Consider the following 24,825-nt stretch of genomic DNA (forward strand, 5'->3'; position numbering starts at 1 on the left):
TAGACTTGAAAAAGGAGTTATAAACTCCGAAACGCGTTGTCAACTGAACAATAAATAGTATTTATACCTAAAAACCTGAAACTGTGGTCGTCCCTGTGCGCCAAAGAGGTACCCTATCGTGTGTTTTCGGACACAAATCACTCTTCTCGCCCTTAACAATCCCTAGGAGTTTTTGGCAACTCCATCCAAAGGGACTGAACGGGTACCGGCAGCACGGACCTCACTCACCCTCCCAACCTATTGTGTGTCTAAACCTGTTGTGCGCTTACACCTGCACAACACCCAAAGGTGAGCACATTCTATCCATCACGTTTATCTGCGTATCATCGCTTACTACCCTATGAGCGCCTCTCCCTTTTCTCTTTTGCCATAATTGCTGTTATTAAAATGGCATTGTGCAACCTGAACATGGGCCAACGAGTGGGGGGGAGGGGGCGATGATCACCCGGAACATGAGGAGAGGTGCTGTGCTATGGAAATACACAATGACATGCTCCAAGTATAGGGAGGGGGATGGGGGAGTTTTGGGGGGACATCCTGATAACTGTGTGGGGCACAGTCTGTTAACTGGGGGTGGGGGGCGCATCCTGATAACTGTGGTGGGAGCATTCAAATAATCGCTGGGGCGACAGACTGATGAGTAACTGCTGAGCTGTGTCCCCCTGTATCTCTGCGTCCCTCTCTGTGTACCCTTTTATTTGTGTATGCTTCTATCTTTGCTTATCCCTATATCTCTGTGTACCCCTGTATCTCTGAATCCCCCGGTATCCTTGTGTACCCCTGTATGTGTCTCTGTCAGACCGGTCTGTAGGTCTTCATGGTGCAGGGGCAGCAGACTGAGTCCTGGCCCCGGCTTCACACCAGATCCCCCGACAGCATGTGTATGAGGACCTGCAGCCAGCAGAAGAGAACATACCCAGTCCCTTTGTTTTTGGGACATAACTTGGGGACAGAGGGGTCTGGAGATACAGACGTGTCTCTGTACGGGGGTCTTGGATTTCTGCCACGGAATACATGTTTTATTTTTCTGGAGTGTGTTTTTGGCCACGCGGTCATACCCTCAGGCTGTTTTCACATTTGTGGCCGCATCGCCTGGTTTTGATGACAAGAATAACTCTGCACGCAAGAGGTGTCGGCGTCTGCGGCATCAGAGACCAGGCGGCAAATACGGACCTTAATTTAATGGCAAATCAGATGATCAGTCTCTGGTACAATGGTGGTTGGCTGCTGTGAGACTACAACTCCCAGCATAGACAGATCTAGCTGTGCAGAACAGCGGCGTCCCTGCTCTCCACATTACACAATTTATAGAGAGTAATGTACAATAACCCCAGCAATTATACTCCAGAGCTGCACCCTCTAATCTGGAGCCTCAGAGCTGAAATCTCACTGCATTCCCTTCTGGTTCAGTGTGATCTTTTCAGCTGGCTCTGTGCCCCCCTGCATTACAGGAATTCAGCCAAGTTGTTAGGAGATTTCTGTTTGCCAGCTTGCTGACTGTTGTGATTTAGTATAAGTAACGTCCATTCATTCTATATATTGGGGTTCAGAAGGTGCTCTGTACCCTCTGTGGGGGCGCATGTGGCTGACACGTAAGATCTCTCCGCAGGGCGGTCTTACAGCTGGCTTTGGTATAGGAGTCAGTGTCCTCATCGTGGACTTCTGGCCAAATGGTTGTTCTCTTAGAAAATAAACATTGGAGGTGAGGGGTGACCCCCCTTACTGCCACACCCGTGGTTTGTGGGGACATATCGGGGCACAGTCCTTCCTCCCGGATGTCGTCTTTGGAGACGTTTACAGCTCTGTGCGCTCTGCCTTTTCCTCCGCCATCTTTTGAGGAAGGTCTTTGGTCCAGAATTCGTACTTTGCTGCCTTCAGTTGCTTGGAAGCTTTCTGCTCCAGGTCAATCTCCAGGAAGTCTTCATCGTGGTCGTACTGTGGCCAGTGGACCAGGCCCGGCCCATTGGGATCACTGTGGAAGAGGAGAAATGGATCAGCATCATCCAGACCAAGGAGAATGTACAGTGATCGATGACTGATGCTCGAGGAGTCTGGGGGTGAACGGACTACAGCATGGGGCGTTGTGCGTCAGGAACAGTGTGGACCCACCACTACAGCCGATACACCACATATAGGATCTGCCCGTCACCCACACACGCCATCTGACACAGCTCCAGTCTCATACCCAGTGCGGGCAAAGTTGGCCCAGTATCTCATGAAGGTCCTGCTCAGATCCTCCTCTTCCTTTGTGAAGGCTCCTGTGAATAAAACCAGAAAGTCAGACCAAACAACGTGGTGGATAAGTGTACAAGACACCGGAGCTGACAACCGCACAGGGCACGGCGTGGAGTCAGAACATTATAATAACAGGCACAATAAAGGGGGAACCGACTCTGTGTCATGACGCCGCGTCATTGTGGAAAATAAGGACAAAACATGGAGGAAAGTACAAACTGCATGAGGGTTCATAATAAAGAAGACCCCCGACCATTCTTCACCTGTGAACAAAATGTCGCCCTTCAAAAATGGACCTCCTATCACAAAGAACAGCTCTTCCCCGTGATCGGCCTTCACAAAGTCCGGCTTAGAGTCTGCAAACAAAGATGGACGGTGCTGGAACTCGTAAAAGTAGGTGGGATGGCCAGAATCTATAATGAGAGAAGGTTAGTGTCACAGGAGCGATGCTCTGCACGGGGCATTAAAAAGGGTGAAATGCCCTGAGACCAGTGTACCAGGGACACAGTATACACGAGGAGGTCATTCTTGTGCCACATACCTCTGTGATACTTGGCCATTCTCAGCGCCGGGATGACAAAGATGAGGTCTCCAACCAGATCTACGAAGCGTTTCCGGATTTCAGCAGGGTCAGTCTCATCTCCGACATACTCGTCTAGCAGGAGACTAATGGCGCCAGAGAATATACCCTGAAATATATGAAGACGTTCTCAGAATGTTACTACAAGTAGTTCCCGATCCTCAATTGAGTCCCCACATGGATAAACTCCAGCCATTGCCCACAGTAGAGCCTCACTCCACTCCGCCAAACCGTCCTCCAATAATTCATATAAAGGGCAATTCTCCAATGGAAATCCAGTCCGTAAGGTACAAAAAGTGCCGTCTTTGTTATCGTCTTCATAGACACATATTCACAGTCTTATCCACAAGTATAATAAGAACGCTGACTTTCCATACCCCATACCCCCGCGGTCACCTACCATAATTGGGAAGTTCTTCAGGATTTCGTGCACCATTCCTTCTCTTATTCCTGTGATGTTCATAGTCTGGGAATGAAAGAAGTAGAACTCTCATCATTGTGGAGATCATTAGGATTATCCAAGGATGTCCTCCTGTGTCATTCTTACCGATGGGAGGTTCCATCCAAACTCCTGGTTGTTGACTCCAGTCATAAATGGCACAGGGTTCACCTCTTTATCAGCCAGAATCTGTTCCACAGGTTTAGGGAAGAACGCCCCATCGATGCTCGCAGGCAGAGGCATGAAGTGCTGGAGGTAGAGAAAAGTGACTGGTGAGCAGTGGACCCCATGAAAGCTACCCATAAGCCTGTGCGCATGTGAGAATACACCCCCAAAGCGGCAGTCAAGGTGTGGGCGGCGATTTGGATCCCTGTGACAAGGATGAACTGCCAGAGCAGAGGACAGGCAGTGTGGTCATGGGGACACTGGAGCAGAGGACAGGCAGTGTGGTCATGGGGACACTGGAGCAGAGGACAGGCATTGTGGTCATGGGGACACTGGAGCAGAAGACAGGCATTGTGGTCATGGGGACACTGGAGCAGAGGACAGGCATTGTGGTCATGGGGACACTGGAGCAGAGGACATGCAGTGTGGTCATGGGGACACTGGAGCAGAGGACAGACAGTGTAGTCATGGGGACACTGGAGCAGAGGATAGGCAGTGTGGTCATGGGGACACTGGAGCAGAGGACAGGCTGTGTGGTCATGGGGACACTGGAGCAGAGGACAGGCAGTGTGGTCATGGGGGCACTGGAGCAGAGGACAGGCAATGTGGTCATGGGGACACTGGAGCAGAGGACAGGCAGTGTGGTCATGGGGACACTGGAGCAGAGGATAGGCAGTGTGGTCATGGGGACACTGGAGCAGAGGACAGGCAGTGTGGTCATGGGGACACTGGAGCAGAGGACAGGCAATGTGGTCATGGGGACACTGGAGCAGAGGATAGACATTGTGGTCATGGGGACACTGGAGCAGAGGACAGGCAATGTGGTCATGGGGACACTGGAGCAGAGGACAGGTAGTGTGGTCATGGGGACACTGGAGCAGAGGACAGGCAGTGTGGTCATGGGGACACTGGAGCAGAGGACAGGCAGTGTGGTCATGGGGACACTGGAGCAGAGGACAGGTCATGGGGACACTGGAGCAGAGGACAGGCAGTGTGGTCATGGGGACACTGGAGCAGAGGACAGGCAGTGTGGTCATGGGGACACTGGAGCAGAGGACAGGTCATGGGGACACTGGAGCAGAGGACAGGCAGTGTGGTCATGGGGACACTGGAGCAGAGGACAGGCAGTGTGGTCATGGGGACATTGGAGCAGAGTACAGGCAATGTGGTCATGGGGACACTAGAGCAGAGGACAGGTAGTGTGGTCATGGGGACACTGGAGCAGAGGACAGGCAGTGTGGTCATGGGGACACTGGAGCAGAGGACAGGCAGTGTGGTCATGGGGACACTGGAGCAGAGGACAGGCATTGTGGTCATGGGGACACTGGAGCAGAGGACAGGCATTGTGGTCATGGGGACACTGGAGCAGAGGACAGGCAGTGTGGTCATGGGGACACTGGAGCAGAGGACAGGCAGTGTGGTCATGGGGACACTGGAGCAGAGGACAGGCAGTGTGGTCAGGGGGACACTGGAGCAGAGGACAGGCAGTGTGGTCATGGGGACACTGGAGCAGAGGACAGGCAGTGTGGTCATGGGGACACTGGAGCAGAGGATAGGCAGTGTGTCGACAGGGGGCTGTGCGATGGCCTCCAGCTCCAGAAGCCTATTAGGCCCTGCCAGAAGCATGATACTCAGCAGTACAGGAGTATCACAGTCTGTTATACCCACGATCAGTAGTCTCTGGTCGGTCTAAAATAAAACATCTAAGAAGTTTTACATAAAAAGTATGTGGATCATGGAGGGGTCTGCTGTGTGACAGACAGTGTACAGACAGGCCATACACCGGCCTCACCTTTCTCCTCATCTGACTGCCCTGATGTCTCCTCATCTGACTGCCCTGATGTCTCCTCATCTGACTGCCCTGATGTCTCCTCATCGCTTTTGTTTCTTGCAGCTACAATCAGGGGATTTAACCCTCACTCCCCCTTTCTGAAGAGATTCTGGTTGCATTAGCTGTAGGGAAGCATTGATACGGTTAAATCCCATTATACCTAAAATAGACAGGTTTGTCATGAGGAGACCCGAGAAGCAGCAGGAAGGTGAACCAAACAACACAGAAGGTTATTTTCTCTATGCAGTGCCGTCCCCTTCTTTCTGATGCCCTAGGCACGTGCCCTTATGTGCCTTGTAAATACCGCCCTGCTGGTCGTACCATAGAAGCTCCGATAGACAGGATCTCTTCCTCAGACTTCACCTTCAGACACGTGTAGAAAAGAAGATGGCTTCGGCAGCATTCCGCAATATCAAAAATACTTTAATCGTACCTCCAGACACAGATGGCAACGAACGTTTCGACTGTGTAACAGTCTTTGTCAAGCCTAATGACACAAAATCTGATAGGCATATATATACCCCCCTCATATAAAATACACACCCCGTTACATCATTAGTGCAGATCACTACACAATAGGATACACATGTTCATACTTTAACTCACAGCTAACGACATGTCCAACGAACTCGTGTAGTTCTCCTCGGCGTTCCCTTATCTGTAATGCGCAGTCGCGTCTCAACCCATCTAAAACCCGGAAGTATCATACGTCGCCATGGCGCCCAGAGGCGCACGTGTCTCTAGCCAATGAGCTGCCAGAGGGCCTCACTGACGTCACAGACTGCGCGTCAACCTCGTAACACTCACCCAAGAGCGCACATCCGTGCGTCGATGGCGTGGGTCACATGAGGTACGCAGCCAGTAACAACATCGCGCAGGTACCGGCGCCATGACAACGAAGACGCCACGATCCACGCTGCTTACTGTGGAGTAAATATGTGCTATCCGTATCCAAAATGAACTGGTTTGTGCAACATATAGACAACACAGATAATAGCCCGATTACAGAGGGACATCAAGCCGGACTGTACATATTCATGATCATAACAGGTATAGGGCAAAAACATATCATAGCAAGTACAGATAGCAATACAAACAGTGTATCCCATGTATACTTCACATATGGATCATCATCATAGCACTTTGACATATAAATTTGGGGACCAATCCCCCGGTGGATGCGCTACATATAGGTTAAAATCATAATGTCCCTATACTAAGAGGACAAAACAATGACACACATCAATCGATGGATGAGACATTGAACTCTAGATTCAAACCAAAGGGTTGAAGGGACCTAAGGGTATGGATCCATTTAAGTTCCTTTTTCCTCAGGATTCCCTTCCTGTCCCCACCCCTTCTCAAATATCCCACGCTATCAATAGCCCGAAATCTCAATTGATTGATAGAATGTTTGCAATCAATGAAGTGTTTGGCAACCGGTTTGTCGAGTGCACCTGTTCTTATTGTACTTTTATGTTTATTAATTCTTTCCCTCAATTCCATCGTAGTCTCACCCACATAGATCAAGCTACATGGGCACTGTATCATGTAAACCACATCTGTGGACTTACATGTATAGTGACCCTTGATTTTGAACCGTTTACCACTATAGGGATGTGTAAAACCGTCGCCTTTCATGATGCCACCACAGTTGCAACAGGAAAGGCAAGGGAAATTACCATTCCTCATTGGTGCTAGTCTTTTCTGTCTTTCGATGTCCTTACCCCCTATATCCGCTTTCACCAATCTATCCCGTAGGTTGGGGCTCCGTTTGTATGCCATCATTGGGGGAACTGAAAATTCAGTGACTGTAGGCAATCCTTTCTGCAGGATCTGCCATTCCTGACGTAGGATGGTGGCTATATTGCCGCTATCACTCCCAAAGATGGATACAAATGGAATTCGGGGGGTCTCATGTTTCTGTGGTTTCTTTACCAAAGTGGAACAACGTTCCATAGATGTAATCCTATGCTTGGTACGGTTAATCAATTTGGTGGGATAACCTCTCTTACTAAACTTATCGCACATCTCATCAACTCTGAATTCAAAGAGGGTGTCATCTGATACGATGCGACGTACTCTAAGTAATTGACTCCACGGAAGGGAGCTTACCATATTCTGAGGGTGACTACTGTCATACATTAACAAGGTGTTCTTGTCTGTAGGTTTTTGGAAGAGATCAGTACAGATCCTTCCATTGAGCACCTGAACTCGGACGTCAAGGAACTGCAGCTCACGGGCAGAATGCATCACGGTGAACTGCAGGTCCCGGACCCCAGAGTTCAGGTGCGCATGGAACTCATCCAACTCAGGCACAGTCCCCGTCCAAATCAAGAAAATGTCGTCGATGTAGCGCCACCAGCACAGGACTCTCTCAAAAAATGTGGAGTGATACACCAGCCGATCCTCCACCTCCGCCATGAAGATGTTTGCGTAGGTGGGGGCCACATTGGACCCCATCGCCACACCCCGCTTTTGCTGGTAGAAGGTGTCCCCGAAGAGAAAATAATTCCTCCTCAGGACCACCTCCAGGAGGGCGAGGATCAGCCGGCGCGCCCCAGGAGAGAGCCCTGTGCCGGCCAGGGCCACATCGACGACATTTAGACCATAAGAGTGATCAATGGATGTATACAGGGATACAACATCAAAACTCACAAGCAAAAACTCCGCCGGCAAATCAAGTGAATTCAGCTTTGTCAAGAAATGGCCAGTATCACTGATATAGGAGGGAGCCGTGGTCGCGTGGATCCGCAACACTTTGTCCAAAAAGATGGATACAGGATTAAAGATGGAACCCCTGCCCGACACTATAGGTCGGCCAGGGGGATCCACAAGACTCTTGTGGATCTTTGGTAATACATATATCACAGGGGTGATCGGATGGCTCACCCGCAGAAAGCTGTTTAGTTCATCGTCAATGACTCCTTGACTAAGAGCCTCATCCAATAACACCCCTATGATATCTGCTATGTCCCACCTCGGATCCTTGCCCAACATCTCATAGACATTAATATCTCCTACCTGTCTTTTGATCTCATCAATATATTTACAGGTGTCCATCACGACCACGGCGCCCCCCTTGTCAGCTGGCTTGATCGTCAATTGCTTGTTGTGTTCCAGTTCAAGAACAGCCCGCCTCTCATCTTGAGATAGGTTGTGTTTGAACTGGTGGGTTCCCTCCACCCTCAATTGCTCGATCCGTTTCCTGACAAAGCTGATGTAGGTTTCAATCACATGGTTGTTTTGCGGTGGAGTAAAGTGACTTTTATTGCGTAAATCGAAGTTTTTGCACATTAAGGTATCAGTGGAAACATCAAGTTGACTAATAGGTACATCAATATTTCTAACTGAAAAAAAAGCCTTCAGTCTCAAGCGTCTAAAGAACTTTTGTAAGTCGAGCTCAAACTCGAACCAGTCCCTTGATGTTGTAGGGCAGAATGTTAGGCCACGGCTTAGCACACTAATTTGTGCTTTGTCAAGCTGGAAGGAAGAGATGTTCACGACCAGGTTCATCATTTCCGCTGTCCGCGTCTCGTTACTCTCCCCTGGATATGGGTGGGGGCCTCTATCGATATTGGGGGAAGGGTTCTTGTTGGATCGGTGGTGTTTCCTACCACCCCTTCTATATCGCCCTCCCCTCTTTTTCTGCTTGGGCCTAAAAAATTAGACGCACCTGATTCGTCAGCGGAATCAGATTCCCCAGTGCTGAAGCCAAATCTGCCTTGATCAAAGCGTTTACCCCGTCTACGCCTATTAAACCTTTGTGGCTGAGATGACTGCCAGTTGTATATTTTGCCAGACTGGTAATCATCTAAGTCTCTATGCCACTTATCTCTCTTGACGTGTTCCACTTCCAACTTATGTCGTGCAATATGTTGTGTGGTCTTGTCTTTGTATACTGTAAAATCCTCAGCACTCATGAGGTCCTGGATCTGGACTTCCAACTCGGCTGTGGTTTTCCTCAGGTTGTCAACCTCTTTCTGCAAAAAGTCTATGTTTAATAACATTAATTCAAAAGAATATTGATTGTTGATAGCTTCAAAGGCTTTACAAAAATCACCATTCGTCGGGAATAAATTGGGGCGAAGATTAGATCTAAGTCCCCTAGGTATCCTCTGTTGCTTGTAATATTCCCTTAAGGTAATCAAATGTAATTCCATAGTATTCAATCTCTTGAGGTCCTGCTCTACTTTACGTTTCAGGATATCAACAGAGGGGGAGCTTAAAAATGTCACATCACATCCATCTACATTGATAAGTCGCTGTATGTCCTCATCAGTATATACATACATGTGTCTTGGCGAGGTATCCATATTCTTACTTGGACCTGGGGGACCCTCCATGATGTGTATCACCACTGCGTCCAACTCCCCAGTGCACGCCTCTCGGATCAAATGTAGAGACAAATAGTAGTGTAGAAGCAGCACTGTGCGGTCTCAGGATAATGCGTCTATGTCAATGCAGCAGCCTAACCGTAGGCCCTTGATCCATCAGGCCAAATCGTATACGTGTAGAAAAGAAGATGGCTTCGGCAGCATTCCGCAATATCAAAAATACTTTAATCGTACCTCCAGACACAGATGGCAACGAACGTTTCGACTGTGTAACAGTCTTTGTCAAGCCTAATGACACAAAATCTGATAGGCATATATATACCCCCCTCATATAAAATACACACCCCGTTACATCATTAGTGCAGATCACTACACAATAGGATACACATGTTCATACTTTAACTCACAGCTAACGACATGTCCAACGAACTCGTGTAGTTCTCCTCGGCGTTCCCTTATCTGTAATGCGCAGTCGCGTCTCAACCCATCTAAAACCCGGAAGTATCATACGTCGCCATGGCGCCCAGAGGCGCACGTGTCTCTAGCCAATGAGCTGCCAGAGGGCCTCACTGACGTCACAGACTGCGCGTCAACCTCGTAACACTCACCCAAGAGCGCACATCCGTGCGTCGATGGCGTGGGTCACATGAGGTACGCAGCCAGTAACAACATCGCGCAGGTACCGGCGCCATGACAACGAAGACGCCACGATCCACGCTGCTTACTGTGGAGTAAATATGTGCTATCCGTATCCAAAATGAACTGGTTTGTGCAACATATAGACAACACAGATAATAGCCCGATTACAGAGGGACATCAAGCCGGACTGTACATATTCATGATCATAACAGGTATAGGGCAAAAACATATCATAGCAAGTACAGATAGCAATACAAACAGTGTATCCCATGTATACTTCACATATGGATCATCATCATAGCACTTTGACATATAAATTTGGGGACCAATCCCCCGGTGGATGCGCTACATATAGGTTAAAATCATAATGTCCCTATACTAAGAGGACAAAACAATGACACACATCAATCGATGGATGAGACATTGAACTCTAGATTCAAACCAAAGGGTTGAAGGGACCTAAGGGTATGGATCCATTTAAGTTCCTTTTTCCTCAGGATTCCCTTCCTGTCCCCACCCCTTCTCAAATATCCCACGCTATCAATAGCCCGAAATCTCAATTGATTGATAGAATGTTTGCAATCAATGAAGTGTTTGGCAACCGGTTTGTCGAGTGCACCTGTTCTTATTGTACTTTTATGTTTATTAATTCTTTCCCTCAATTCCATCGTAGTCTCACCCACATAGATCAAGCTACATGGGCACTGTATCATGTAAACCACATCTGTGGACTTACATGTATAGTGACCCTTGATTTTGAACCGTTTACCACTATAGGGATGTGTAAAACCGTCGCCTTTCATGATGCCACCACAGTTGCAACAGGAAAGGCAAGGGAAATTACCATTCCTCATTGGTGCTAGTCTTTTCTGTCTTTCGATGTCCTTACCCCCTATATCCGCTTTCACCAATCTATCCCGTAGGTTGGGGCTCCGTTTGTATGCCATCATTGGGGGAACTGAAAATTCAGTGACTGTAGGCAATCCTTTCTGCAGGATCTGCCATTCCTGACGTAGGATGGTGGCTATATTGCCGCTATCACTCCCAAAGATGGATACAAATGGAATTCGGGGGGTCTCATGTTTCTGTGGTTTCTTTACCAAAGTGGAACAACGTTCCATAGATGTAATCCTATGCTTGGTACGGTTAATCAATTTGGTGGGATAACCTCTCTTACTAAACTTATCGCACATCTCATCAACTCTGAATTCAAAGAGGGTGTCATCTGATACGATGCGACGTACTCTAAGTAATTGACTCCACGGAAGGGAGCTTACCATATTCTGAGGGTGACTACTGTCATACATTAACAAGGTGTTCTTGTCTGTAGGTTTTTGGAAGAGATCAGTACAGATCCTTCCATTGAGCACCTGAACTCGGACGTCAAGGAACCGCAGCTCACGGGCAGAATGCATCACGGTGAACTGCAGGTCCCGGACCCCAGAGTTCAGGTGCGCATGGAACTCATCCAACTCAGGCACAGTCCCCGTCCAAATCAAGAAAATGTCGTCGATGTAGCGCCACCAGCACAGGACTCTCTCAAAAAATGTGGAGTGATACACCAGCCGATCCTCCACCTCCGCCATGAAGATGTTTGCGTAGGTGGGGGCCACATTGGACCCCATCGCCACACCCCGCTTTTGCTGGTAGAAGGTGTCCCCGAAGAGAAAATAATTCCTCCTCAGGACCACCTCCAGGAGGGCGAGGATCAGCCGGCGCGCCCCAGGAGAGAGCCCTGTGCCGGCCAGGGCCACATCGACGACATTTAGACCATAAGAGTGATCAATGGATGTATACAGGGATACAACATCAAAACTCACAAGCAAAAACTCCGCCGGCAAATCAAGTGAATTCAGCTTTGTCAAGAAATGGCCAGTATCACTGATATAGGAGGGAGCCGTGGTCGCGTGGATCCGCAACACTTTGTCCAAAAAGATGGATACAGGATTAAAGATGGAACCCCTGCCCGACACTATAGGTCGGCCAGGGGGATCCACAAGACTCTTGTGGATCTTTGGTAATACATATATCACAGGGGTGATCGGATGGCTCACCCGCAGAAAGCTGTTTAGTTCATCGTCAATGACTCCTTGACTAAGAGCCTCATCCAATAACACCCCTATGATATCTGCTATGTCCCACCTCGGATCCTTGCCCAACATCTCATAGACATTAATATCTCCTACCTGTCTTTTGATCTCATCAATATATTTACAGGTGTCCATCACGACCACGGCGCCCCCCTTGTCAGCTGGCTTGATCGTCAATTGCTTGTTGTGTTCCAGTTCAAGAACAGCCCGCCTCTCATCTTGAGATAGGTTGTGTTTGAACTGGTGGGTTCCCTCCACCCTCAATTGCTCGATCCGTTTCCTGACAAAGCTGATGTAGGTTTCAATCACATGGTTGTTTTGCGGTGGAGTAAAGTGACTTTTATTGCGTAAATCGAAGTTTTTGCACATTAAGGTATCAGTGGAAACATCAAGTTGACTAATAGGTACATCAATATTTCTAACTGAAAAAAAAGCCTTCAGTCTCAAGCGTCTAAAGAACTTTTGTAAGTCGAGCTCAAACTCGAACCAGTCCCTTGATGTTGTAGGGCAGAATGTTAGGCCACGGCTTAGCACACTAATTTGTGCTTTGTCAAGCTGGAAGGAAGAGATGTTCACGACCAGGTTCATCATTTCCGCTGTCCGCGTCTCGTTACTCTCCCCTGGATATGGGTGGGGGCCTCTATCGATATTGGGGGAAGGGTTCTTGTTGGATCGGTGGTGTTTCCTACCACCCCTTCTATATCGCCCTCCCCTCTTTTTCTGCTTGGGCCTAAAAAATTAGACGCACCTGATTCGTCAGCGGAATCAGATTCCCCAGTGCTGAAGCCAAATCTGCCTTGATCAAAGCGTTTACCCCGTCTACGCCTATTAAACCTTTGTGGCTGAGATGACTGCCAGTTGTATATTTTGCCAGACTGGTAATCATCTAAGTCTCTATGCCACTTATCTCTCTTGACGTGTTCCACTTCCAACTTATGTCGTGCAATATGTTGTGTGGTCTTGTCTTTGTATACTGTAAAATCCTCAGCACTCATGAGGTCCTGGATCTGGACTTCCAACTCGGCTGTGGTTTTCCTCAGGTTGTCAACCTCTTTCTGCAAAAAGTCTATGTTTAATAACATTAATTCAAAAGAATATTGATTGTTGATAGCTTCAAAGGCTTTACAAAAATCACCATTCGTCGGGAATAAATTGGGGCGAAGATTAGATCTAAGTCCCCTAGGTATCCTCTGTTGCTTGTAATATTCCCTTAAGGTAATCAAATGTAATTCCATAGTATTCAATCTCTTGAGGTCCTGCTCTACTTTACGTTTCAGGATATCAACAGAGGGGGAGCTTAAAAATGTCACATCACATCCATCTACATTGATAAGTCGCTGTATGTCCTCATCAGTATATACATACATGTGTCTTGGCGAGGTATCCATATTCTTACTTGGACCTGGGGGACCCTCCATGATGTGTATCACCACTGCGTCCAACTCCCCAGTGCACGCCTCTCGGATCAAATGTAGAGACAAATAGTAGTGTAGAAGCAGCACTGTGCGGTCTCAGGATAATGCGTCTATGTCAATGCAGCAGCCTAACCGTAGGCCCTTGATCCATCAGGCCAAATCGTATACGTGTAGAAAAGAAGATGGCTTCGGCAGCATTCCGCAATATCAAAAATACTTTAATCGTACCTCCAGACACAGATGGCAACGAACGTTTCGACTGTGTAACAGTCTTTGTCAAGCCTAATGACACAAAATCTGATAGGCATATATATACCCCCCTCATATAAAATACACACCCCGTTACATCATTAGTGCAGATCACTACACAATAGGATACACATGTTCATACTTTAACTCACAGCTAACGACATGTCCAACGAACTCGTGTAGTTCTCCTCGGCGTTCCCTTATCTGTAATGCGCAGTCGCGTCTCAACCCATCTAAAACCCGGAAGTATCATACGTCGCCATGGCGCCCAGAGGCGCACGTGTCTCTAGCCAATGAGCTGCCAGAGGGCCTCACTGACGTCACAGACTGCGCGTCAACCTCGTAACACTCACCCAAGAGCGCACATCCGTGCGTCGATGGCGTGGGTCACATGAGGTACGCAGCCAGTAACAACATCGCGCAGGTACCGGCGCCATGACAACGAAGACGCCACGATCCACGCTGCTTACTGTGGAGTAAATATGTGCTATCCGTATCCAAAATGAACTGGTTTGTGCAACATATAGACAACACAGATAATAGCCCGATTACAGAGGGACATCAAGCCGGACTGTACATATTCATGATCATAACAGGTATAGGGCAAAAACATATCATAGCAAGTACAGATAGCAATACAAACAGTGTATCCCATGTATACTTCACATATGGATCATCATCATAGCACTTTGACATATAAATTTGGGGACCAATCCCCCGGTGGATGCGCTACATATAGGTTAAAATCATAATGTCCCTATACTAAGAGGACAAAACAATGACACACATCAATCGATGGATGAGACATTGAACTCTAGATTCAAACCAAAGGGTTGAAGGGACCTAAGGGTATGGATCCATTTAAGTTCCTTTTTCCTCAGGATTCCCTTCCTGTCCCCACCCCTTCTCAAATATCCCACGCTATCAATAGCCCGAAATCTCAATTGATTGATAGAATGTTTGCAATCAATGAAGTGTTTGGCAACCGGTTTGTCGAGTGCACCTGTTCTTATTGTACTTTTATGTTTATTAATTCTTTCCCTCAATTCCATCGTAGTCTCACCCACATAGATCAAGCTACATGGGCACTGTATCATGTAAACCACATCTGTGGACTTACATGTATAGTGACCCTTGATTTTGAACCGTTTACCACTATAGGGATGTGTAAAACCGTCGCCTTTCATGATGCCACCACAGTTGCAACAGGAAAGGCAAGGGAAATTACCATTCCTCATTGGTGCTAGTCTTTTCTGTCTTTCGATGTCCTTACCCCCTATATCCGCTTTCACCAATCTATCCCGTAGGTTGGGGCTCCGTTTGTATGCCATCATTGGGGGAACTGAAAATTCAGTGACTGTAGGCAACCCTTTCTGCAGGATCTGCCATTCCTGACGTAGGGTGGTGGCTATATTGCCGCTATCACTCCCAAAGATGGATACAAATGGAATTCGGGGGGTCTCATGTTTCTGTGGTTTCTTTACCAAAGTGGAACAACGTTCCATAGATGTAATCCTATGCTTGGTACGGTTAATCAATTTGGTGGGATAACCTCTCTTACTAAACTTATCGCACATCTCATCAACTCTGAATTCAAAGAGGGTGTCATCTGATACGATGCGACGTACTCTAAGTAATTGACTCCACGGAAGGGAGCTTACCATATTCTGAGGGTGACTACTGTCATACATTAACAAGGTGTTCTTGTCTGTAGGTTTTTGGAAGAGATCAGTACAGATCCTTCCATTGAGCACCTGAACTCGGACGTCAAGGAACCGCAGCTCACGGACATCTCTTCCTTCCAGCTTGACAAAGCACAAATTAGTGTGCTAAGCCGTGGCCTAACATTCTGCCCTACAACATCAAGGGACTGGTTCGAGTTTGAGCTCGACTTACAAAAGTTCTTTAGACGCTTGAGACTGAAGGCTTTTTTTTCAGTTAGAAATATTGATGTACCTATTAGTCAACTTGATGTTTCCACTGATACCTTAATGTGCAAAAACTTCGATTTACGCAATAAAAGTCACTTTACTCCACCGCAAAACAACCATGTGATTGAAACCTACATCAGCTTTGTCAGGAAACGGATCGAGCAATTGAGGGTGGAGGGAACCCACCAGTTCAAACACAACCTATCTCAAGATGAGAGGCGGGCTGTTCTTGAACTGGAACACAACAAGCAATTGACGATCAAGCCAGCTGACAAGGGGGGCGCCGTGGTCGTGATGGACACCTGTAAATATATTGATGAGATCAAAAGACAGGTAGGAGATATTAATGTCTATGAGATGTTGGGCAAGGATCCGAGGTGGGACATAGCAGATATCATAGGGGTGTTATTGGATGAGGCTCTTAGTCAAGGAGTCATTGACGATGAACTAAACAGCTTTCTGCGGGTGAGCCATCCGATCACCCCTGTGATATATGTATTACCAAAGATCCACAAGAGTCTTGTGGATCCCCCTGGCCGACCTATAGTGTCGGGCAGGGGTTCCATCTTTAATCCTGTATCCATCTTTTTGGACAAAGTGTTGCGGATCCACGCGACCACGGCTCCCTCCTATATCAGTGATACTGGCCATTTCTTGACAAAGCTGAATTCACTTGATTTGCCGGCGGAGTTTTTGCTTGTGAGTTTTGATGTTGTATCCCTGTATACATCCATTGATCACTCTTATGGTCTAAATGTCGTCGATGTGGCCCTGGCCGGCACAGGGCTCTCTCCTGGGGCGCGCCGGCTGATCCTCGCCCTCCTGGAGGTGGTCCTGAGGAGGAATTATTTTCTCTTCGGGGACACCTTCTACCAGCAAAAGCGGGGTGTGGCGATGGGGTCCAATGTGGCCCCCACCTACGCAAACATCTTCATGGCGGAGGTGGAGGATCGGCTGGTGTATCACTCCACATTTTTTGAGAGAGTCCTGTGCTGGTGGCGCTACATCGACGACATTTTCTTGATTTGGACGGGGACTGTGCCTGAGTTGGATGAGTTCCATGCGCACCTGAACTCTGGGGTCCGGGACCTGCAGTTCACCGTGATGCATTCTGCCCGTGAGCTGCGGTTCCTTGACGTCCGAGTTCAGGTGCTCAATGGAAGGATCTGTACTGATCTCTTCCAAAAACCTACAGACAAGAACACCTTGTTAATGTATGACAGTAGTCACCCTCAGAATATGGTAAGCTCCCTTCCGTGGAGTCAATTACTTAGAGTACGTCGCATCGTATCAGATGACACCCTCTTTGAATTCAGAGTTGATGAGATGTGCGATAAGTTTAGTAAGAGAGGTTATCCCACCAAATTGATTAACCGTACCAAGCATAGGATTACATCTATGGAACGTTGTTCCACTTTGGTAAAGAAACCACAGAAACATGAGACCCCCCGAATTCCATTTGTATCCATCTTTGGGAGTGATAGCGGCAATATAGCCACCATCCTACGTCAGGAATGGCAGATCCTGCAGAAAGGATTGCCTACAGTCACTGAATTTTCAGTTCCCCCAATGATGGCATACAAACGGAGCCCCAACCTACGGGATAGATTGGTGAAAGCGGATATAGGGGGTAAGGACATCGAAAGACAGAAAAGACTAGCACCAATGAGGAATGGTAATTTCCCTTGCCTTTCCTGTTGCAACTGTGGTGGCATCATGAAAGGCGACGGTTTTACACATCCCTATAGTGGTAAACGGTTCAAAATCAAGGGTCACTATACATGTAAGTCCACAGATGTGGTTTACATGATACAGTGCCCATGTAGCTTGATCTATGTGGGTGAGACTACGATGGAATTGAGGGAAAGAATTAATAAACATAAAAGTACAATAAGAACAGGTGCACTCGACAAACCGGTTGCCAAACACTTCATTGATTGCAAACATTCTATCAATCAATTGAGATTTCGGGCTATTGATAGCGTGGGATATTTGAGAAGGGGTGGGGACAGGAAGGGAATCCTGAGGAAAAAGGAACTTAAATGGATCCATACCCTTAGGTCCCTTCAACCCTTTGGTTTGAATCTAGAGTTCAATGTCTCATCCATCGATTGATGTGTGTCATTGTTTTGTCCTCTTAGTATAGGGACATTATGATTTTAACCTATATGTAGCGCATCCACCGGGGGATTGGTCCCCAAATTTATATGTCAAAGTGCTATGATGATGATCCATATGTGAAGTATACATGGGATACACTGTTTGTATTGCTATCTGTACTTGCTATGATATGTTTTTGCCCTATACCTGTTATGATCATGAATATGTACAGTCCGGCTTGATGTCCCTCTGTAATCGGGCTATTATCTGTGTTGTCTATATGTTGCACAAACCAGTTCATTTTGGATACGGATAGCACATATTTACTCCACAGTAAGCAGCGTGGATCGTGGCGTCTTCGTTGTCATGGCGCCGGTACCTGCGCGATGTTGTTACTGGCTGCGTACCTCATGTGACCCACGCCATCGACGCACGGATGTGCGCTCTTGGGTGAGTGTTACGAGGTTGACGCGCAGTCTGTGACGTCAGTGAGGCCCTCTGGCAGCTCATTGGCTAGAGACACGTGCGCCTCTGGGCGCCATGGCGACGTATGATACTTCCGGGTTTTAGATGGGTTGAGACGCGACTGCGCATTACAGATAAGGGAACGCCGAGGAGAACTACACGAGTTCGTTGGACATGTCGTTAGCTGTGAGTTAAAGTATGAACATGTGTATCCTATTGTGTAGTGATCTGCACTAATGATGTAACGGGGTGTGTATTTTATATGAGGGGGGTATATATATGCCTATCAGATTTTGTGTCATTAGGCTTGACAAAGACTGTTACACAGTCGAAACGTTCGTTGCCATCTGTGTCTGGAGGTACGATTAAAGTATTTTTGATATTGCGGAATGCTGCCGAAGCCATCTTCTTTTCTACACGTATACGATTTGGCCTGATGGATCAAGGGCCTACGGTTAGGCTGCTGCATTGACATAGACGCATTATCCTGAGACCGCACAGTGCTGCTTCTACACTACTATTTGTCTCTACATTTGATCCGAGAGGCGTGCACTGGGGAGTTGGACGCAGTGGTGATACACATCATGGAGGGTCCCCCAGGTCCAAGTAAGAATATGGATACCTCGCCAAGACACATGTATGTATATACTGATGAGGACATACAGCGACTTATCAATGTAGATGGATGTGATGTGACATTTTTAAGCTCCCCCTCTGTTGATATCCTGAAACGTAAAGTAGAGCAGGACCTCAAGAGATTGAATACTATGGAATTACATTTGATTACCTTAAGGGAATATTACAAGCAACAGAGGATACCTAGGGGACTTAGATCTAATCTTCGCCCCAATTTATTCCCGACGAATGGTGATTTTTGTAAAGCCTTTGAAGCTATCAACAATCAATATTCTTTTGAATTAATGTTATTAAACATAGACTTTTTGCAGAAAGAGGTTGACAACCTGAGGAAAACCACAGCCGAGTTGGAAGTCCAGATCCAGGACCTCATGAGTGCTGAGGATTTTACAGTATACAAAGACAAGACCACACAACATATTGCACGACATAAGTTGGAAGTGGAACACGTCAAGAGAGATAAGTGGCATAGAGACTTAGATGATTACCAGTCTGGCAAAATATACAACTGGCAGTCATCTCAGCCACAAAGGTTTAATAGGCGTAGACGGGGTAAACGCTTTGATCAAGGCAGATTTGGCTTCAGCACTGGGGAATCTGATTCCGCTGACGAATCAGGTGCGTCTAATTTTTTAGGCCCAAGCAGAAAAAGAGGGGAGGGCGATATAGAAGGGGTGGTAGGAAACACCACCGATCCAACAAGAACCCTTCCCCCAATATCGATAGAGGCCCCCACCCATATCCAGGGGAGAGTAACGAGACGCGGACAGCGGAAATGATGAACCTGGTCGTGAACATCTCTTCCTTCCAGCTTGACAAAGCACAAATTAGTGTGCTAAGCCGTGGCCTAACATTCTGCCCTACAACATCAAGGGACTGGTTCGAGTTTGAGCTCGACTTACAAAAGTTCTTTAGACGCTTGAGACTGAAGGCTTTTTTTTCAGTTAGAAATATTGATGTACCTATTAGTCAACTTGATGTTTCCACTGATACCTTAATGTGCAAAAACTTCGATTTACGCAATAAAAGTCACTTTACTCCACCGCAAAACAACCATGTGATTGAAACCTACATCAGCTTTGTCAGGAAACGGATCGAGCAATTGAGGGTGGAGGGAACCCACCAGTTCAAACACAACCTATCTCAAGATGAGAGGCGGGCTGTTCTTGAACTGGAACACAACAAGCAATTGACGATCAAGCCAGCTGACAAGGGGGGCGCCGTGGTCGTGATGGACACCTGTAAATATATTGATGAGATCAAAAGACAGGTAGGAGATATTAATGTCTATGAGATGTTGGGCAAGGATCCGAGGTGGGACATAGCAGATATCATAGGGGTGTTATTGGATGAGGCTCTTAGTCAAGGAGTCATTGACGATGAACTAAACAGCTTTCTGCGGGTGAGCCATCCGATCACCCCTGTGATATATGTATTACCAAAGATCCACAAGAGTCTTGTGGATCCCCCTGGCCGACCTATAGTGTCGGGCAGGGGTTCCATCTTTAATCCTGTATCCATCTTTTTGGACAAAGTGTTGCGGATCCACGCGACCACGGCTCCCTCCTATATCAGTGATACTGGCCATTTCTTGACAAAGCTGAATTCACTTGATTTGCCGGCGGAGTTTTTGCTTGTGAGTTTTGATGTTGTATCCCTGTATACATCCATTGATCACTCTTATGTTCTAAATGTCGTCGATGTGGCCCTGGCCGGCACAGGGCTCTCTCCTGGGGCGCGCCGGCTGATCCTCGCCCTCCTGGAGGTGGTCCTGAGGAGGAATTATTTTCTCTTCGGGGACACCTTCTACCAGCAAAAGCGGGGTGTGGCGATGGGGTCCAATGTGGCCCCCACCTACGCAAACATCTTCATGGCGGAGGTGGAGGATCGGCTGGTGTATCACTCCACATTTTTTGAGAGAGTCCTGTGCTGGTGGCGCTACATCGACGACATTTTCTTGATTTGGACGGGGACTGTGCCTGAGTTGGATGAGTTCCATGCGCACCTGAACTCTGGGGTCCGGGACCTGCAGTTCACCGTGATGCATTCTGCCCGTGAGCTGCAGTTCCTTGACGTCCGAGTTCAGGTGCTCAATGGAAGGATCTGTACTGATCTCTTCCAAAAACCTACAGACAAGAACACCTTGTTAATGTATGACAGTAGTCACCCTCAGAATATGGTAAGCTCCCTTCCGTGGAGTCAATTACTTAGAGTACGTCGCATCGTATCAGATGACACCCTCTTTGAATTCAGAGTTGATGAGATGTGCGATAAGTTTAGTAAGAGAGGTTATCCCACCAAATTGATTAACCGTACCAAGCATAGGATTACATCTATGGAACGTTGTTCCACTTTGGTAAAGAAACCACAGAAACATGAGACCCCCCGAATTCCATTTGTATCCATCTTTGGGAGTGATAGCGGCAATATAGCCACCATCCTACGTCAGGAATGGCAGATCCTGCAGAAAGGATTGCCTACAGTCACTGAATTTTCAGTTCCCCCAATGATGGCATACAAACGGAGCCCCAACCTACGGGATAGATTGGTGAAAGCGGATATAGGGGGTAAGGACATCGAAAGACAGAAAAGACTAGCACCAATGAGGAATGGTAATTTCCCTTGCCTTTCCTGTTGCAACTGTGGTGGCATCATGAAAGGCGACGGTTTTACACATCCCTATAGTGGTAAACGGTTCAAAATCAAGGGTCACTATACATGTAAGTCCACAGATGTGGTTTACATGATACAGTGCCCATGTAGCTTGATCTATGTGGGTGAGACTACGATGGAATTGAGGGAAAGAATTAATAAACATAAAAGTACAATAAGAACAGGTGCACTCGACAAACCGGTTGCCAAACACTTCATTGATTGCAAACATTCTATCAATCAATTGAGATTTCGGGCTATTGATAGCGTGGGATATTTGAGAAGGGGTGGGGACAGGAAGGGAATCCTGAGGAAAAAGGAACTTAAATGGATCCATACCCTTAGGTCCCTTCAACCCTTTGGTTTGAATCTAGAGTTCAATGTCTCATCCATCGATTGATGTGTGTCATTGTTTTGTCCTCTTAGTATAGGGACATTATGATTTTAACCTATATGTAGCGCATCCACCGGGGGATTGGTCCCCAAATTTATATGTCAAAGTGCTATGATGATGATCCATATGTGAAGTATACATGGGATACACTGTTTGTATTGCTATCTGTACTTGCTATGATATGTTTTTGCCCTATACCTGTTATGATCATGAATATGTACAGTCCGGCTTGATGTCCCTCTGTAATCGGGCTATTATCTGTGTTGTCTATATGTTGCACAAACCAGTTCATTTTGGATACGGATAGCACATATTTACTCCACAGTAAGCAGCGTGGATCGTGGCGTCTTCGTTGTCATGGCGCCGGTACCTGCGCGATGTTGTTACTGGCTGCGTACCTCATGTGACCCACGCCATCGACGCACGGATGTGCGCTCTTGGGTGAGTGTTACGAGGTTGACGCGCAGTCTGTGACGTCAGTGAGGCCCTCTGGCAGCTCATTGGCTAGAGACACGTGCGCCTCTGGGCGCCATGGCGACGTATGATACTTCCGGGTTTTAGATGGGTTGAGACGCGACTGCGCATTACAGATAAGGGAACGCCGAGGAGAACTACACGAGTTCGTTGGACATGTCGTTAGCTGTGAGTTAAAGTATGAACATGTGTATCCTATTGTGTAGTGATCTGCACTAATGATGTAACGGGGTGTGTATTTTATATGAGGGGGGTATATATATGCCTATCAGATTTTGTGTCATTAGGCTTGACAAAGACTGTTACACAGTCGAAACGTTCGTTGCCATCTGTGTCTGGAGGTACGATTAAAGTATTTTTGATATTGCGGAATGCTGCCGAAGCCATCTTCTTTTCTACACGTATACGATTTGGCCTGATGGATCAAGGGCCTACGGTTAGGCTGCTGCATTGACATAGACGCATTATCCTGAGACCGCACAGTGCTGCTTCTACACTACTATTTGTCTCTTCACCTTCAGACAGTCCAACAGTGTGTCCACACCGCAGCCCGACATATTGGCCACAATCTGCAAAGGTGAAGCATAAAATCTGATTATGGGAGGAACTCCGGATATTCAGCTATATGTGCACACAAAATACACTGGGCTGTAGGAAATGTTGTCTAGCCACACAAGCAGCACAGAGTGTTTCAGGAGAGTAGTGCGATGATCCTGTCCCTGCCCCCCCCCCCCCCCCCCCCCCATGTAATCATGTTGTGGGGCTATGTCTGGAAGCACTCGCGGGGGTCAGCACAAGCCAAAAGCACCATCTCTGCCAAAGCTCCATATTGCCTAAGCGCTTGGCAGTTAATCATGGCAGTTGGACAGGAGACGGAGACGCTGTGCACTACTCAGACCCAGTTACACACAGCACAGGTCTGCTACAATATTGTCTCACTCAGGCTCTGGCTGCTCTTCTCATCACTATGGCTTCTACTTTCACATTCATCCACACCATCCCCCCTCTGTCCCTTCTCTCCACATCAGTCCCTCCTTCCCTCACCCTTGTTCAGTTCCCATACACTTTACACCCTCATACTTTACACTGACCCATCTTCCTCCATGATGCAGCATACAAAACACCAATGTAAATCTCTCACCCACTTGCTGCCTCTTTCTGTTCTCCTGCTACTAGCTGCAGGGGATATTTCACCAAACCCTGGCCCTTCCTCTGTTGCTAACTTCTCCTCTGCCACACACAGAAACCCCAACAATCGGATTAATGTTCACTGCACGTCCTCTCCAGTCTCTTTTAACTGCGCACTCTGGAACGCACGGTCGGTTCGTAACAAACTCCCCACAATCCATGATTTCTTCCTCTCTCGCTCTCTGAACTCGCTAGCCCTTACAGAAACCTGGCTTCACCCCTCGGACACTGCATCCCCTGCTGCCCTATCCTATGGTGGACTTCACTTCTCCCATACCCCCAGACCTGATGACAGGCACGGTGGAGGAGCAGGCATACTACTTTCTCCACAGTGCACATTTCAGGTCATTCCCCCTGTACCCTCTCTCACATTCCCCTCTTTTGAGGTTCACACTATCAGACTCTTCCATCCATTCCCCCTGAGAGTTGCAGTTGTCCATCGTCCCCCAGGCTCCCCCCACCAATTTCTGGATCACTTTGCAGCTTGGCTTCCTCACTTCCTCTCTTCTGAATCACCAACTCTTATTATGGGTGATTTTAATATCCCCATTGATGATCCCATCTCCCCATCAGTCGCTCACTTTCTTTCTTTTACCTCCTCTCTTGGCCTATCACAACTCACTTCCTCTAATACGCATGAACAGGGCAGTATACTTGATCTGGTCTTCTTCCGTCACGGCTCAGTCTCAAACTTTAGTAACTTATCCTTCCCACTTTCTGACCACAATCTTCTTTCATTTACCATAAAGACCTCTCACTTTTCTCATGACAATCCTACTTTTCACACTTACAGAAACCTACACACCATTAACTGCCAGCAACTTATTAACACCCTGCAACTAGCTCTTACCCCAATCACTTCCCTCCCCTGTCCAGACTTGGCTGCCAATCATTACAACCAGACCCTCAAAACCACCCTAGATGAAGTTGCTCCAATATCAATCCGACCCTCTCGACACAGAACACGGCAGCCCTGGCACACACCTGAAACACGCTTTCTCCAGC

At 47.4% G+C, this 24,825-nt stretch overlaps 1 protein-coding gene across 1 annotated transcript in view; it reads right to left on the minus strand.

Moving 5' to 3' along the window:
* Positions 1-1,788: 1,788 nt before the first annotated feature.
* Positions 1,789-24,825, minus strand: part of LOC120981078 (fatty acyl-CoA hydrolase precursor, medium chain-like) — a 30,771-nt gene continuing 7,734 nt past the window's right edge. The window contains exons 7-14 of the mRNA XM_040410558.1: positions 23,148-23,201; positions 5,572-5,613; positions 3,363-3,503; positions 3,216-3,281; positions 2,777-2,924; positions 2,499-2,648; positions 2,186-2,258; positions 1,789-1,972 (exon numbers count right to left, since the gene is read on the minus strand). Coding sequence (XP_040266492.1) covers positions 1,795-1,972; positions 2,186-2,258; positions 2,499-2,648; positions 2,777-2,924; positions 3,216-3,281; positions 3,363-3,503; positions 5,572-5,613; positions 23,148-23,201 — 852 coding nt within the window. The 3' untranslated portion in view covers positions 1,789-1,794. The remainder of the gene's footprint in view (positions 1,973-2,185; positions 2,259-2,498; positions 2,649-2,776; positions 2,925-3,215; positions 3,282-3,362; positions 3,504-5,571; positions 5,614-23,147; positions 23,202-24,825) is intronic.

This window comes from Bufo bufo, chromosome 10 (genome assembly GCF_905171765.1).
Source record: "Bufo bufo chromosome 10, aBufBuf1.1, whole genome shotgun sequence".
Lineage (NCBI taxonomy): Eukaryota > Metazoa > Chordata > Amphibia > Anura > Bufonidae > Bufo > Bufo bufo.